The 13866-nt window shown below is 47.0% G+C and overlaps 1 protein-coding gene across 3 annotated transcripts in view; it reads right to left on the reverse strand.

Annotated features, from left to right (window-relative positions):
- Window positions 1-307: 307 nt before the first annotated feature.
- sema3e (sema domain, immunoglobulin domain (Ig), short basic domain, secreted, (semaphorin) 3E) overlaps window positions 308-13866 on the reverse strand; it is a 60918-nt gene continuing 47359 nt past the window's right edge. The window contains exons 6-18 of one of the 3 annotated variants that reach the window (XM_052474902.1): window positions 13302-13418; window positions 6967-7109; window positions 6689-6803; window positions 6513-6582; window positions 6228-6372; window positions 4344-4569; window positions 4011-4102; window positions 3843-3884; window positions 3455-3621; window positions 3139-3209; window positions 2773-2906; window positions 2581-2657; window positions 308-645 (exon numbers count right to left, since the gene is read on the reverse strand). In XM_052474902.1, coding sequence (XP_052330862.1) covers window positions 618-645; window positions 2581-2657; window positions 2773-2906; window positions 3139-3209; window positions 3455-3621; window positions 3843-3884; window positions 4011-4102; window positions 4344-4569; window positions 6228-6372; window positions 6513-6582; window positions 6689-6803; window positions 6967-7109; window positions 13302-13418 — 1427 coding nt within the window. In that variant the 3' untranslated portion in view covers window positions 308-617. The other 2 variants (XM_052474901.1, XM_052474900.1) reach the window with 2 other exon arrangements.

A 13866-nucleotide genomic window follows, 5' to 3' on the forward strand; every position in this document is an offset into this window, starting at 1 on the left:
CATGCCAATTGCACACTCCATTAAAACTTGAGACATCTGTAGGATTGTGTTGTGTGGCAAACTTTCACATTTTAGAGTTGCCTTTTATTGTCCACAGCACAAGGTGCACCTATGTAGTGACAATGCTGTCTAATCAGCTTCTTGATATGCCACACCTGTCAGGTGGATGGATTATCTTGGCAAAGGAGAAATCCTCACTAACAGGGATGTAAACAAATTTGTGCACAACATTTGAGAGTATTAAGATTTTTGTACGTATGGACCATTTCTGGAATCTTTTATTTCAGGTTATGAAACATGGGACCAACACTTTAATGTTGTATTTATATTTTTTGTTCATTATTAAAACTCAGAGAACATTCAGGATGATGATGACTGCGGGAATAATGTAATTTAAAGACTTCAAAAAAGACTCCATATAAAAGAGGGATTGTAATGGAAACCTGATAAATGTTATGCTGTCAGAATATAAAACGGTTGATTTCCTCCAATAGGTTTGAATATTCATGAGACAGGCTCCTCTGTCTAGCCAATGACATGCTTGGATGGTCACTGTGGCGTTCTTCCTTATTTGGGAGGGAAAATATGGCGACGTCGATTGTCTTCTGGTATGGTTATTATGAACCCCCATCTGTAGCATCATTACTGACAGCAGAGAGAGAGAGAGAGAGAGAGAGAGAGAGAGCGAGAGAGTGAGAGAGAGAGACAGAGAGAGAGAGAGAGAGAGAGAGAGAGAGAGAGAGAGAGAGAGAGAGAGAGAGAGAGAGAGAGAGAGAGAGAGAGAGAGAGAGAGAGAGAGAGAGAGAGAGAGAGAGACAGAGAGAGAGAGAGAGAGAGAGAGAGAGAGAGAGAGAGAGAGAGACAGAGAGAGAGAGAGAGAGAGAGAGAGTGAGAGAGAGACAGAGAGAGAGAGAGAGAGAGAGAGAGAGAGAGAGAGAGAGAGAGAGAGAGAGAGAGAGAGAGAGAGAGAGAGACAGAGAGAGAGAGAGAGAGAGAGAGAGAGAGAGAGAGAGAGAGAGACAGAGAGAGAGAGAGAGAGAGAGAGAGAGACAGAGAGAGAGAGAGAGAGAGAGAGAGAGAGAGAGAGAGAGAGAGAGAGAGAGAGAGAGAGAGAGAGAGAGAGAGAGAAATAGACAGCTGATATGAATACTAATCAACCAACTCTATAACTACCAGTTGATTGCAGTTCATATTTAAGTTGGCCATTTATTGAAGAGAAAATGCATGTGTTGAGATACACTGTGGATATAATTCGATTTCTAATGGCCCAGATCAAGTATCTATAACTTTTATTGAGGGGTAAGTCTATAAAATGTTATATAATCCCTCTTCCATCATCAATAGTACATTATGAAAACGATTATTGTTGTTTTCAAATGTTAAGTTCCGTGGTATTTATTACGGATGCTATTCTCGGATCCGCAGACACAGTTTTGCGTTACTGTAATCATTCAATGATGTCAAATCATCTAGATCTCCTCAATCTCCGACAAGTCACACCAAACTAACTGACAAAGTATAGTAGGAAATACTTGCGTACATCATCAAGTTTACCAACTATACAGTAAAACAATAATATAGTACAATGTCCAGTTTAATTAATCAGTTCTAAACCACTACTAAACTCAAAGCAAAAAAATAATGTATTTACCGTAACGTGTATTTTCTAACCAGTGGTTTTGAACGCGAGCAGCTCAAGTGTATATCTAGAAACATTTTATTTCTGAGGAATCGGTTTGAATGTTCGCTATCTGTGGGTTCAGCTGGGATGGCTATGAATCTTCTGTACTATGTCCGTTCAGAGAAGCTGTCAGCACTGTGGTCTTAAGGCCACGTTGTTATAAATAGTTCAAGTGTTCTATGTGCCTTCCCTCTGACGGACACTCAGCATTGGCACCAGTGGCAAAGATTACAGCAGAAACAAGGAAAGGTAAAAACACAACATAACATGTAATATGGTTATAAGAAGGAAGAAGACGTTACGGTAAAGTCTAAAAAAAGAAAGTGTCACGTTTTTAGCTTAGTTTGGAAGTAGTATTCTCTACAACAACAAAAAACTGGCCCATTGTGTGTGTGTGGTTGTTCTATCCTCTCTCTCCCTCCTCTCAGGTGTCCATGGTGTGTCTGGGGGTTCTGTGAGGCTCTCCCCTCCCCCTTGCCCTCCTCTCTCCTCTTCCCAGTGGCTGGGTGTATCTAAGTTTGGTCTTCCTGCGTCTTTTCTCTGAGCACCAGACCCTCTCACAGTACTCCTCCAGCCGCTGTGTATCTCGATATCCTATAAGTTGGAGGAACTCCTTGTACCACAGCCGAGAGGTAGGGCCTGGAGCTGGAGCGGGGGCTAGGGAGGACCCTGGTAGGGCTCCTGGTAGTCTGGAAGTGGGGTCAGAGTTGGAACCAGTGTGGAGGTCTGGAGGGGAATCTATGGGAAGGTGACAGGAGGTTGCTGTGGTCTCCCCTTCTTCCTCTCCTTCCTCCCCTGTCCTGTGTATCAGGGCACTGACCCTCTCCCCTCCCAGCACATGAAGCGTTACCCTCAGTAGGGTGTGGACATAGCCGTGTTCTACCGTCTGACACACGTACATGCCAGCGTCCCCAATCCGCACAATCAGGAACAACAGCCCGTGGGTCGTTATGACTACACTCTCATCACCTCTGACCTGGGGGAGGGAGAGAAGAGGGAGGGGAGGGGAGGTAAGGAGAGATGGAAAAGGAAGGAAGAAAGGAGGAAAGTGGTGTATATGTATATACAGTATGTATATATGTCTGTCTCACCTTCTCTCTGTCTGGACCTCTCTGTATGTACCACAGAACTCTGGCCTGTAGAGAACGAGGGGTACACTCCAGTAGAGTACTGTTATTCTCTACCCCATACACCTGCCTCTCCTCCACACCCTGGTACTTCTCCCCTACACACACACACACACACACACACACACACACACACACACACACACACACACACACACACACACACACACACACACACACACACACACACACACACACACACACACACACACACACACAGTTCAGCAGTGACCATTCTGTTACCTCAGCAGGCCAAAGGCCATTGGCCAAGGAGTAATTACTTTCTACTCCCCCACACACACACACACCCAAACACACACACAGACTGACCATCAATCTGCAGCCCATTGCATAGCTGTACAGCGTTGCCATGGCGAACATCCTGTCGTCTGAATCGTCTGCTGAGAGAGAGGGGGGAGTGGTGTAGGCTGTTAAATGGGCATTTGGGAAAGTGAGATAAGGACATAGTGGCATCAAAGGGAAGAACGGGAAGGGATGATGAGAAAGAAGGAGGGGATTAGGCAGGATAGCGGTGCTAATGATTGCTATGTGATGCCTCTGTACCGCTGTGCACATGTTCATATGTCTGTGTGTGACTGTACATGCCTGTGTGTCTTTGTGTATGAGGTTTGTGTTTCTGTCTCACCTCTTGGTGTAGACCCCAACAGGGTAGTATCGTGAGCAGGTGAGTCCATCCCAGGCACAGTAAGGATCCCTGGCTAGGCAACAGTCGGCACACTCTGACCCGTACAGTTCACATTGATGGAGCCTCACCTGAGCCACACCCACCTCAGAACCCACATAGAGCTGTTGCTATGAAAACAACAACACAGGGACCAAAATTAACAGAGGTACACATTTTTGTAAATATCAACATCATAAAACGCTTTGCCTACTGTCATTACATTTCCCGACATTCGGATAATCAATACACTGTCATCTTGTGGCTAGATGAAGATACTGCAGTTTTAAACAACCATGCTTCAAAACAATGTTAGTAACTATGATTTTAACATGATAAATAGCTGTCATACTCGTTTTGCAGATATGATGATCTCAGTTATTGGCACAGGGACCTAGAAAGAAATAACATGAAAACATTTTGATCTGCCATAAACAAATCAAATTGTCGAGTGCCAAGAATGTGTAACTGATGCAATGGCCATCTTTTGCCATATGGTGGCGCTAAATAACAGCAGTACCTTGAACACCTGCAGTTCCTCCAGTAGTACTTCCTCTATGGTGTCTGTGTCTTTGTTGTAGATGCTGATAACCTTCAACACAACAGAGTCGTCTACGGGAGAGAGTATTTAAGTCATGTAAATATCACACCTTCACCAATACAACCACCCAGGACATCCAAATAGTAGAGAGTCAAAGGCTTTGTTTTGGGATGTCAGTGCCTGTCTATCTGGTAGGCCTATCTTACCTTCCTGTAGATTGTGATTGTAATTCTGCATGTGATCAGTGGAGGGAGCTATAACCTTGGTGATACACAGCACTGGATGATCATAGTGTAGTGTCAGTGTGCATACCTCTGCCTATGTACAGGACGTGGTAGTGTCCATCCTGGGCCTGGACGCGGTCCACAGCAATCTGGGTTAGTCTCCTCCCTCCTGGCTCCGTCTGCAGTAGGACAGGTTTCTTGTGGAGGGGCAGGACCGGGCTGGACATGACGGGGTGGGAACGCACAAAACGCAGAACCTCATCAGGGAACTCCTTAGAACCTGAGAACCCACCACCGTTCACCTTACTGGCACACTGGAGAGAGAGAAGAAGGGGAAGAGATGGAGAGGGGAAAAAGAGAGAGAGAGAGAAGAGAGTGGAAGAGATGGAGAGGGAAAAGGGATAGAGAGGGGAAAAGAGAGAGAGATAGAGAGAGAGGAGAAGAGATGGAGAGGGAAAAGAGAGAGAGAGAGAGATAGAGAGAGAGGAGGATGGAGAGATGGAAGAGATGGAGAGGGAAAAGGGATAGAGAGGGAAAAGAGGGAGAGAGAGGGGAAAAGAGAGAGAGAGAGAGAGAGAGGAAGAGATGGAGAGGGAAAAGGGATAGAGAGGGGAAAAGAGAGAGAGATAGAGAGAGAGAGAGAAGAGATGGAGAGGGAAAAGGGATAGAGAGGGGAAAAGGAAGAGATAGAGAGAGAGAGAGAAAAGAGTGGAAGAGATGGAGAGGGAAAAGGGATAGAGAGGGGAAAAGAGAGAAGATAGAGAGAGAGAGAGATGGAGAGGGAAAAGGGATAGAGAGGGGAAAAGAGAGAGAGAGAGGGAAAAGGGATAGAGAGGGGAAAAGAGAGAGATAGAGAGAGAGAGAGGAAGAGATGGAGAGGAAAAGGGATAGAGAGGGGAAAAGAGAGAGAGATAGAGAGAGGAAGAGATGGAGAGGGAAAAGGGATAGAGAGGGGAAAAGAGAGAGAGAGAGAGAGAGAGAGGAAGAGATGGAGAGGGAAAAGAAGAGAAAAGGAGAGGGAAAAGGGGAAGAGATGGAGAGGGAAAAGGGAAAAAGGGGAAAAGAGAGATAGAGAGAGTGGAAAGAGATGGAGAGGGAAAAGGGATAGAGAGAGGGAGAGAGAGAGAGAGAGAGATGGAGAGGGAAAAGGGATAGAGAGGGGAAAAGAGAGAGAGAGAGGAGAGAGAGAGGAGAGGAGAAAAGAGGGAAGAGATGGAGGGGGAAAAGAGGGAAAAAGAGAGAGAGAGAGAGAAGAGAGAAAATAGGAGAGAGAGAGAGAGAGAGAGAGAGAGAGAGAGAGAGAGAGAGAGATGGAGAGGGAAAAGGGATAGAGAGGGAAAAAAGAGAGAGATAGAGAGAGTGGAAGAGATGGAGAGGGAAAGGGGATAGAGGGGAAAAGAGAGAGAGAGGAAGAGAGTGGAAGAGAGTGGGAGAGATGGAGAGGGAAAAGGGATAGAGAGGGGAAAAAAGAGAGAGAGAAGAAGAGAGTGGAAGAGATGGGGGAGAAGCAACATATGAATAAGAAAAAAGCATTACACTGTCAATGACTCAAATGGTTACTATTGAAGCTGTATGCTGCAGTATAATGATAGCACTGATGTGACCTGCAGAGACAGCTACAGTAGCTCTGACATTCACAGGAAATGTTGTATAACAACCTGTAACACTCTTTCTCTACAAAGGGCAGCTGCCACAGTCACAGGCATAAGAGGAGTGCTGTGAATGTACAATGCTGCTGTTGGAATATCACATTTTTGAAAGACATTATTGAATGTATATTGTTTGGATATACAGTGTGGAGTTTGCTGTAATGGAGGTGCAATTCTTAAGAAAATTCCTAAACTACACTTTTCTTGTGTTGCACCAACTATGCAGTGCATGTATCCTTACTTATCGGGTATGGAGAGCCAATCAGGTAATGTAAAGCCTATTGATAAATCAGTATATGTTGTAGCTGTAGGTTGTAACTCACAGATCCGGGGCGTGGGTAGGGGACCCGGCCTTTGTATGGGGTCCAGTGGTGCTCTGGTCTCTCCCTGTGTGCAAATTGGCCGTTGAATGCTGCTCGCACAACATCCATGTGGTACACACACACTGCATAGCCCTGGAACACAGCACTGAGGAGGGGAGGGGTGTAGATTGAGAGAGAGAGAGAGAGAGAGAGAGAGAGAGAGAGAGAGAGAGAGAGAGAGAGAAGATATTCAATACAATATACCAGTACTTTTTTGAAAAAACACACGTGACTCTCTCAGCAGACCTTGTAGTACTGAAGAGGCCAAATATCTCTGGATTCTTCTCATCCTTGTTCTTCAACACAAATACATCCTCTGAAATGAAACACACACGGGAGAGAGAGATTTAGGGTTCCATTAAGTGAAAGTACTATAGGTGCATCCCCTTCTCTAGGAAACACACATGAACACACAGCCGTACCCAGCTCATCGAAGTGTGTGTCGATGCCGTTGGGTCCAGCCACAGAGCAGATGAGACGGGTCTTTAGGAAGGAGCTCCAACGATTCACCAACATCCTCTGACCTCCCTGGTCATTCTGAAGGGAGGGGATGGAGGGTGAGGGGAGAGGAGAGGAGAGGAGAGGGGGAGAGGGAAGGAACTGGATTAGAATTGGAAGGAGGTGAAGGAAGGGAGGACATGATACAGTATATGGATATGCTGGCATGCAAGATAGAACAGAGCATTTGTGCAATTCTCACCGCACAGACCCGTCCCACCCGAGTGTAAACAGCCTTGTTAACCCCCTCTGCGTCCATCCCTCTCTCCGTGAAGAAGAAGTAGACCTTGTCATCATCCCTGTCATCGTTATCAGGAATCACCACCGACCCAATGAACTTAGGCTCTAGAGGAAACATGACAGTTTCAGAAAGAGAATGTGACCGCAGGATTACAAAGTTCACTTTGCCTCCAGGAAAATCTAACATACTTCTACATTTATGTAGAGACCATATACAATATACCATGTGAAAAGGCCCTGTTATTAATATGCAAATACTTGTGTTACTTTAAAAGGATACTTTGCATCACCACCTGGTATGGCAACTGCTCGGCATCTGACCGTAAGGTGCTACAGAGGGTAGTGCGAACGGCCCAGTACATCACTGGGGTCAAGCTTCCTGACATCCAGGACCTATATAATAGGCGGTATCAGAGGAAAGCCCATAAAATTGTCAGAGACTCCAGTCACCCAAGTTATAGAATATTTTCTCTGCTACCGCATGGCAAGAGGTACTGGAGCGGCAAGTCTAGGACCAAAAGGCTCATCAACAGCTTCTAACCCCAATCCATTAGACTGCTGAACAATTCAGAAAAATCGCCACCAGACAATTTACATTGACACCCCCCCTCTTGTATACTGCTGCTCCTCGCTGTTTGTATGTTACCTATGGATAGTCACTGCGTCCCACCTACATGTACAGATTACCTCAACTAGCCTGTACCCCTGCACACTGACTCAGTACCGGTGCCCCCTGTATATAGCCTCCACACTGACTCAGTACCGGTGACCCCTGTATATAGCCTCCAACCTGACTCAGTACCGGTGACCCCTGTATATAGCCTCCACACTGACTCAGTACCGGTGCCCCCTGTATATAGCCTCCACACTGACTCAGTACCGGTGACCCCTGTATATAGCCTCCACACTGACTCAGTACCGGTGCCCCCTGTATATAGCCTCCACACTGACTCAGTACCGGTGCCCCCTGTATATAGCCTCCACACTGACTCAGTACCGGTGCCCCCTGTATATAGCCTCCACACTGACTCAGTACCGGTGCCCCCTGTATATAGCCTCCACACTGACTCAGTACCGGTGACCCCTGTATATAGCCTCCACACTGACTCAGTACCGGTGCCCCCTGTATATAGCCTCCACACTGACTCAGTACCGGTGCCCCCTGTATATAGCCTCCACACTGACTCAGTACCGGTGCCCCCTGTATATAGCCTCCACACTGACTCAGTACCGGTGCCCCCTGTATATAGCCTCCACACTGACTCAGTACCGGTGCCCCTGTATATAGCCTCCACACTGACTCAGTACCGGTGCCCCCTGTATATAGCCTCCACACTGACTCAGTACCGGTGCCCCTGTATATAGCCTCCACACTGACTCAGTACCGGTGACCCCTGTATATAGCCTCCACACTGACTCAGTACCGGTGCCCCCTGTATATAGCCTCCACACTGACTCAGTACCGGTGACCCCTGTATATAGCCTCCACACTGACTCAGTACCGGTGCCCCCTGTATATAGCCTCCACACTGACTCAGTACCGGTGCCCCCTGTATATAGCCTCCACACTGACTCAGTACCGGTGCCCCCTGTATATAGCCTCCACACTGACTCAGTACCGGTGCCCCCTGTATATAGCCTCCACACTGACTCAGTACCGGTGCCCCCTGTATATAGCCTCCACACTGACTCAGTACCGGTGCCCCCTGTATATAGCCTCCACACTGACTCAGTACCAGTGCCCCCTGTATATAGCCTCCACACTGACTCAGTACCGGTGCCCCCTGTATATAGCCTCCACACTGACTCAGTACCGGTGACCCCTGTATATAGCCTCCACACTGACTCAGTACCGGTGCCCCTGTATATAGCCTCCACACTGACTCAGTACCGGTGCCCCCTGTATATAGCCTCCACACTGACTCAGTACCGGTGCCCCCTGTATATAGCCTCCACACTGACTCAGTACCGGTGCCCCCTGTATATAGCCTCCACACTGACTCAGTACCGGTGACCCTGTATATAGCCTCCACACTGACTCAGTACCGGTGCCCCCTGTATATAGCCTCCACACTGACTCAGTACCAGTGCCCCTGTATATAGCCTCCACACTGACTCAGTACCGGTGCCCCCTGTATATAGCCTCCACACTGACTCAGTACCGGTGACTCAGTACCCCCTGTATATAGCCTCCACACTGACTCAGTACCGGTGACCCCTGTATATAGCCTCCACACTGACTCAGTACCAGTGCCCCCTGTATATAGCCTCCACACTGACTCAGTACCGGTGCCCCTGTATATAGCCTCCACACTGACTCAGTACCGGTGCCCCTGTATATAGCCTCCACACTGACTCAGTACCGGTGCCCCCTGTATATAGCCTCCACACTGACTCAGTACCGGTGCCCCTATATATAGCCTCCACACTGACTCAGTACCGGTGACCCCTGTATATAGCCTCCACACTGACTCAGTACCGGTGACCCCTGTATATAGCCTCCACACTGACTCAGTACCGGTGCCCCTGTATATAGCCTCCACACTGACTCAGTACAGGTGCCCCCTGTATATAGCCTCCACACTGACTCAGTACCGGTGCCCCCTGTATATAGCATCCACACTGACTCAGTACCGGTGCCCCCTATATATAGCCTCCACACTGACTCAGTACCGGTGACCCCTGTATATAGCCTCCACACTGACTAAGTACCGGTGCCCCCTGTATATAGCCTCCACACTGACTCAGTACCGGTGCCCCCTGTATATAGCCTCCACACTGACTCAGTACCGGTGCCCCCTGTATATAGCCTCCACACTGACTCAGTACCGGGGACCCCTGTATATAGCCTCCACACTGACTCAGTACCGGTGCCCCCTGTATATAGCCTCCACACTGACTCAGTACCGGTGCCCCCTGTATATAGCCTCCACACTGACTCAGTACCGGTGCCCCCTGTATATAGCCTCCACACTGACTCAGTACCGGTGCCCCCTGTATTTAGCCTCCACACTGACTCAGTACCGGTGCCCCCTGTATATAGCCTCCACACTGACTCAGTACCGGTGACCCCTGTATATAGCCTCCACACTGACTCAGTACCGGTGACCCCTGTATATAGCCTCCACACTGACTCAGTACCGGTGCCCCCTGTATATAGCCTCCACACTGACTCAGTACCGGTGCCCCCTGTATATAGCCTCCACACTGACTCAGTACCGGTGCCCCCTGTATATAGCCTCCACACTGACTCAGTACCGGTGACCCCTGTATATAGCCTCCACACTGACTCAGTACCGGTGCCCCCTGTATATAGCCTCCACACTGACTCAGTACCGGTGACCCCTGTATATAGCCTCCACACTGACTCAGTACCAGTGCCCCCTGTATATAGCCTCCACACTGACTCAGTACCGGTGCCCCTGTATATAGCCTCCACACTGACTCAGTACCGGTGCCCCCTGTATATAGCCTCCACACTGACTCAGTACCGGTGCCCCTGTATATAGCCTCCACACTGACTCAGTACCGGTGCCCCTTGTATATAGCCTCCACACTGACTCAGTACCGGTGCCCCTGTATATAGCCTCCACACTGACTCAGTACCGGTGACCCCTGTATATAGCCTCCACACTGACTCAGTACCGGTGCCCCCTGTATATAGCCTCCACACTGACTCAGTACAGGTGCCCCCTGTATATAGCCTCCACACTGACTCAGTACCGGTGCCCCCTGTATATAGCCTCCACACTGACTCAGTACCGGTGCCCCCTATATATAGCCTCCACACTGACTCAGTACCAGTGCCCCCTGTATATAGCCTCCACACTGACTCAGTACCGGTGCCCCCTGTATATAGCCTCCACACTGACTCAGTACCTGTGCCCCCTGTATTTAGTCTCCACACTGACTCAGTACCGGTGCCCCCTGTATTTAGCCTCGTTATTGTTTTTCTTATTGTGTTACTTTTATTATTACTTGTTATTATTAACCTACTTGGTAAATTGTTCCTTCTTCTTGAACTGCACTGTTGATTAAGGGCTTGTAAGTAAGCATTTCACAATAAAGTCTACACTTGTTGTATTCGGCGCAAGTGGCAAATAATGTTTGATTTGATTTGAGACACATGATATCCATGAGTTCATCTCTGGGGAAGTAGATAAAGGGCCTAATTGTCAAAATTCTGGCAATTAAGCTATTTTTCTACCTACCCAGAGTCAGATGAAGTCGTATGGATACCATTTTTATGTCTCTGTGTGCAGTATGATGGAAGTTAGAGGTAGTTTTGTGAGCCAATGCTAACTAGTGTTAGGCCAGGGTAAAGAATGATTCTTCATGGGCACTGCAACTTAAGATATTACTCATCGTTTAATTATTAGAGCAACCAAACAACTTCAGGGGACAAATTACATGAAGGATAAATAATATGAGCTGAGAGCTGGCACCAAACTCTAAACTAGAGCAACCCCAGCAACCCCTGATCTTTATAGCCCAGAGCTCCATCATCTGGTAGAAAAATGAAAGTCCTCCAATTATGGTCCCACAGTACTTCCTTTGCAAAAGAAGCGTAGAGTCTCTCGAAATGCCACATGCAACATACAGCAATATCACTACAACATGTAGATGACATGCAGGCCTGACTAGAATATCAACAGAAAGTAACACAACAGCACAGTACGAAATTATCTTCTTTCTTTTTTTAAGCAAATGTGTGTGTTCCTTCAGGTCCATGCTCACTCAATAAGTGAATGATGACTAGTAGGTCAGGTGGCCTGGATGTTGTTGGTAGGCCCATGTTGTAGTGTGCTACCATCGCCGTAGTGCTCTAGGCACCTCTTGCTCCACAGCAGTCATCCCCAGTCACTGGCCAAGCCTGCAATGCCTCGGTAAAAGGCCCCACAGGTACACCACCGAATATCTCCTCTTCGATCTCTTCCTTTCCCCAAATGACACCATCCACAGTTAGCTAGTCCCACAATGTGCCTGAGTCACCCACAGCCTCAGCAGCACAAAATGGGGGGGAGTATGTACATGTATGCAGGCAGAGATGACAGAGAGAGGAAAACATTTTCTCTGCACGTACGAACTCCTCCTGTCCAGAACTTGTGAGGTACAGCTAGCAACTATCTAGCCATCTAGATAACTAACACACACAGATGGTAATCTAACATTAGCTAGCAAAAATAGCATGTGGACAATGGGCAAAACAACATCCAACATGATACTTTTCAATAAAAACATTGGCAGACAAAATACAGGCACAGGGGTCGTCTCATGTTGCTTGAAATAGTCACAGTAACCAATGTTGAAGTCCTGCTGTCATAAGCATTGCTGATTTCACTCACAATGAAACTCTTTAGCACAGAACCACCAACCAGGTCAGGAAAGTCCAGTACATTGACAAGCTAGATAGGGAGAAGCTCCGAATCAGCTCCAAATGTAGTTAGGAAAGTCCAGTACATTGACAAGCTAGATAGGGAGAAGCTCCGAATCAGCTCCAAATGTAGTTAGGAAAGTCCAGTACATTGACAAGCTAGATAGGGAGAAGCTCCGAATCAGCTCCAAATGTAGTTAGGAAAGTCCAGTACATCGACAAGCTAGATAGGGAGAAGCTCCGAATCAGCTCCAAATGTAGTTAGGAAAGTCCAGTACATCGACAAGCTAGATAGGGAGAAGCTCCGAATCAGCTCCAAATGCAGTTAGGAAAGTCCAGTACATTGACAAGCTAGATAGGGAGAAGCTCCGAATCAGCTCCAAATGCAGTTAGGAAACTCCAGTACATTGACAAGCTAGATAGGGAGAAGCTCCGAATCAGCTCCAAATGCAGTTAGGAAACTCCAGTACATTGACAAGCTAGATAGGGAGAAGCTCCGAATCAGCTCCAAATGCAGTTAGGAAACTCCAGTACATCGACAAGCTAGATAGGGAGAAGCTCCGAATCAGCTCCAAATGCAGTTAGGAAAGTCCAAAACCCGGGGAGTTCATTCCAGTCTTGAAAGAACCACCGCTGTCACCAGATGTAAGGCCAGGGTAAAGAATGATTATCCATATCCGTGGGCTTCAGATACTCAAGGTTTAATTACTAGAGTAACCAAATGCCTAAAAACATATTTTCACTATGTCGTTATGGGGATGGGTGAGATTTGTTAATATTTTTAACTCTTTTGAATTCAGGCTGTAACACAACAAAATGTGAAATAAGTCAAGGGGTATGAATAGTTTCTGAAGGGACTGTAAGTGTGGGTGAGTACCAGAGATCAAACAGAAAGTAGTAATGAGAAATGCCTGGACACTGACCATTGAGCTGTTGTCTGTTGTCTCTCTCAGTGCGTGTGTAGCTTTGGTTGTTCAGTCGACACAGAGCTGCATCATTTTCCCAGTAGTCTGTATACAGGCCAATATATAGCTCTCCTCCTAACACACACACGCACACACACACACACACACACACACACACACACACACACACACACACACACACACACACACACACACACACACACACACACACACACACACACACACACACACACACAGAGAGAAAAAAACATAATAAACCAGATGTTTCATCAGTTAACACCTAATTTTCCACACATTAAATTAAATTAAGAATAAAATTACAATCAATTGCAAATTATGTTTGGTAATTTTTTGTTTTGTTATTTATCGCAATCTGAAAATAACGGCTTTATAATGAGTTATTTCCACACGGTGGCAGCATTGAGCTAAAACTAAACCTGCCTCTAAGCCAGCGTTTCCCAAACACATTTTGTTTTTGCCCTAGTACACAGTTGTTCAAATAATCAAAGCTTGATGATGAGTTCATTATTTGAATCCGCTGGGTAGTACTAGGGAAAAAGCT

The sequence above is a fragment of the Oncorhynchus keta genome, chromosome 22, assembly GCF_023373465.1.
Source record: "Oncorhynchus keta strain PuntledgeMale-10-30-2019 chromosome 22, Oket_V2, whole genome shotgun sequence".
NCBI lineage: Eukaryota > Metazoa > Chordata > Actinopteri > Salmoniformes > Salmonidae > Oncorhynchus > Oncorhynchus keta.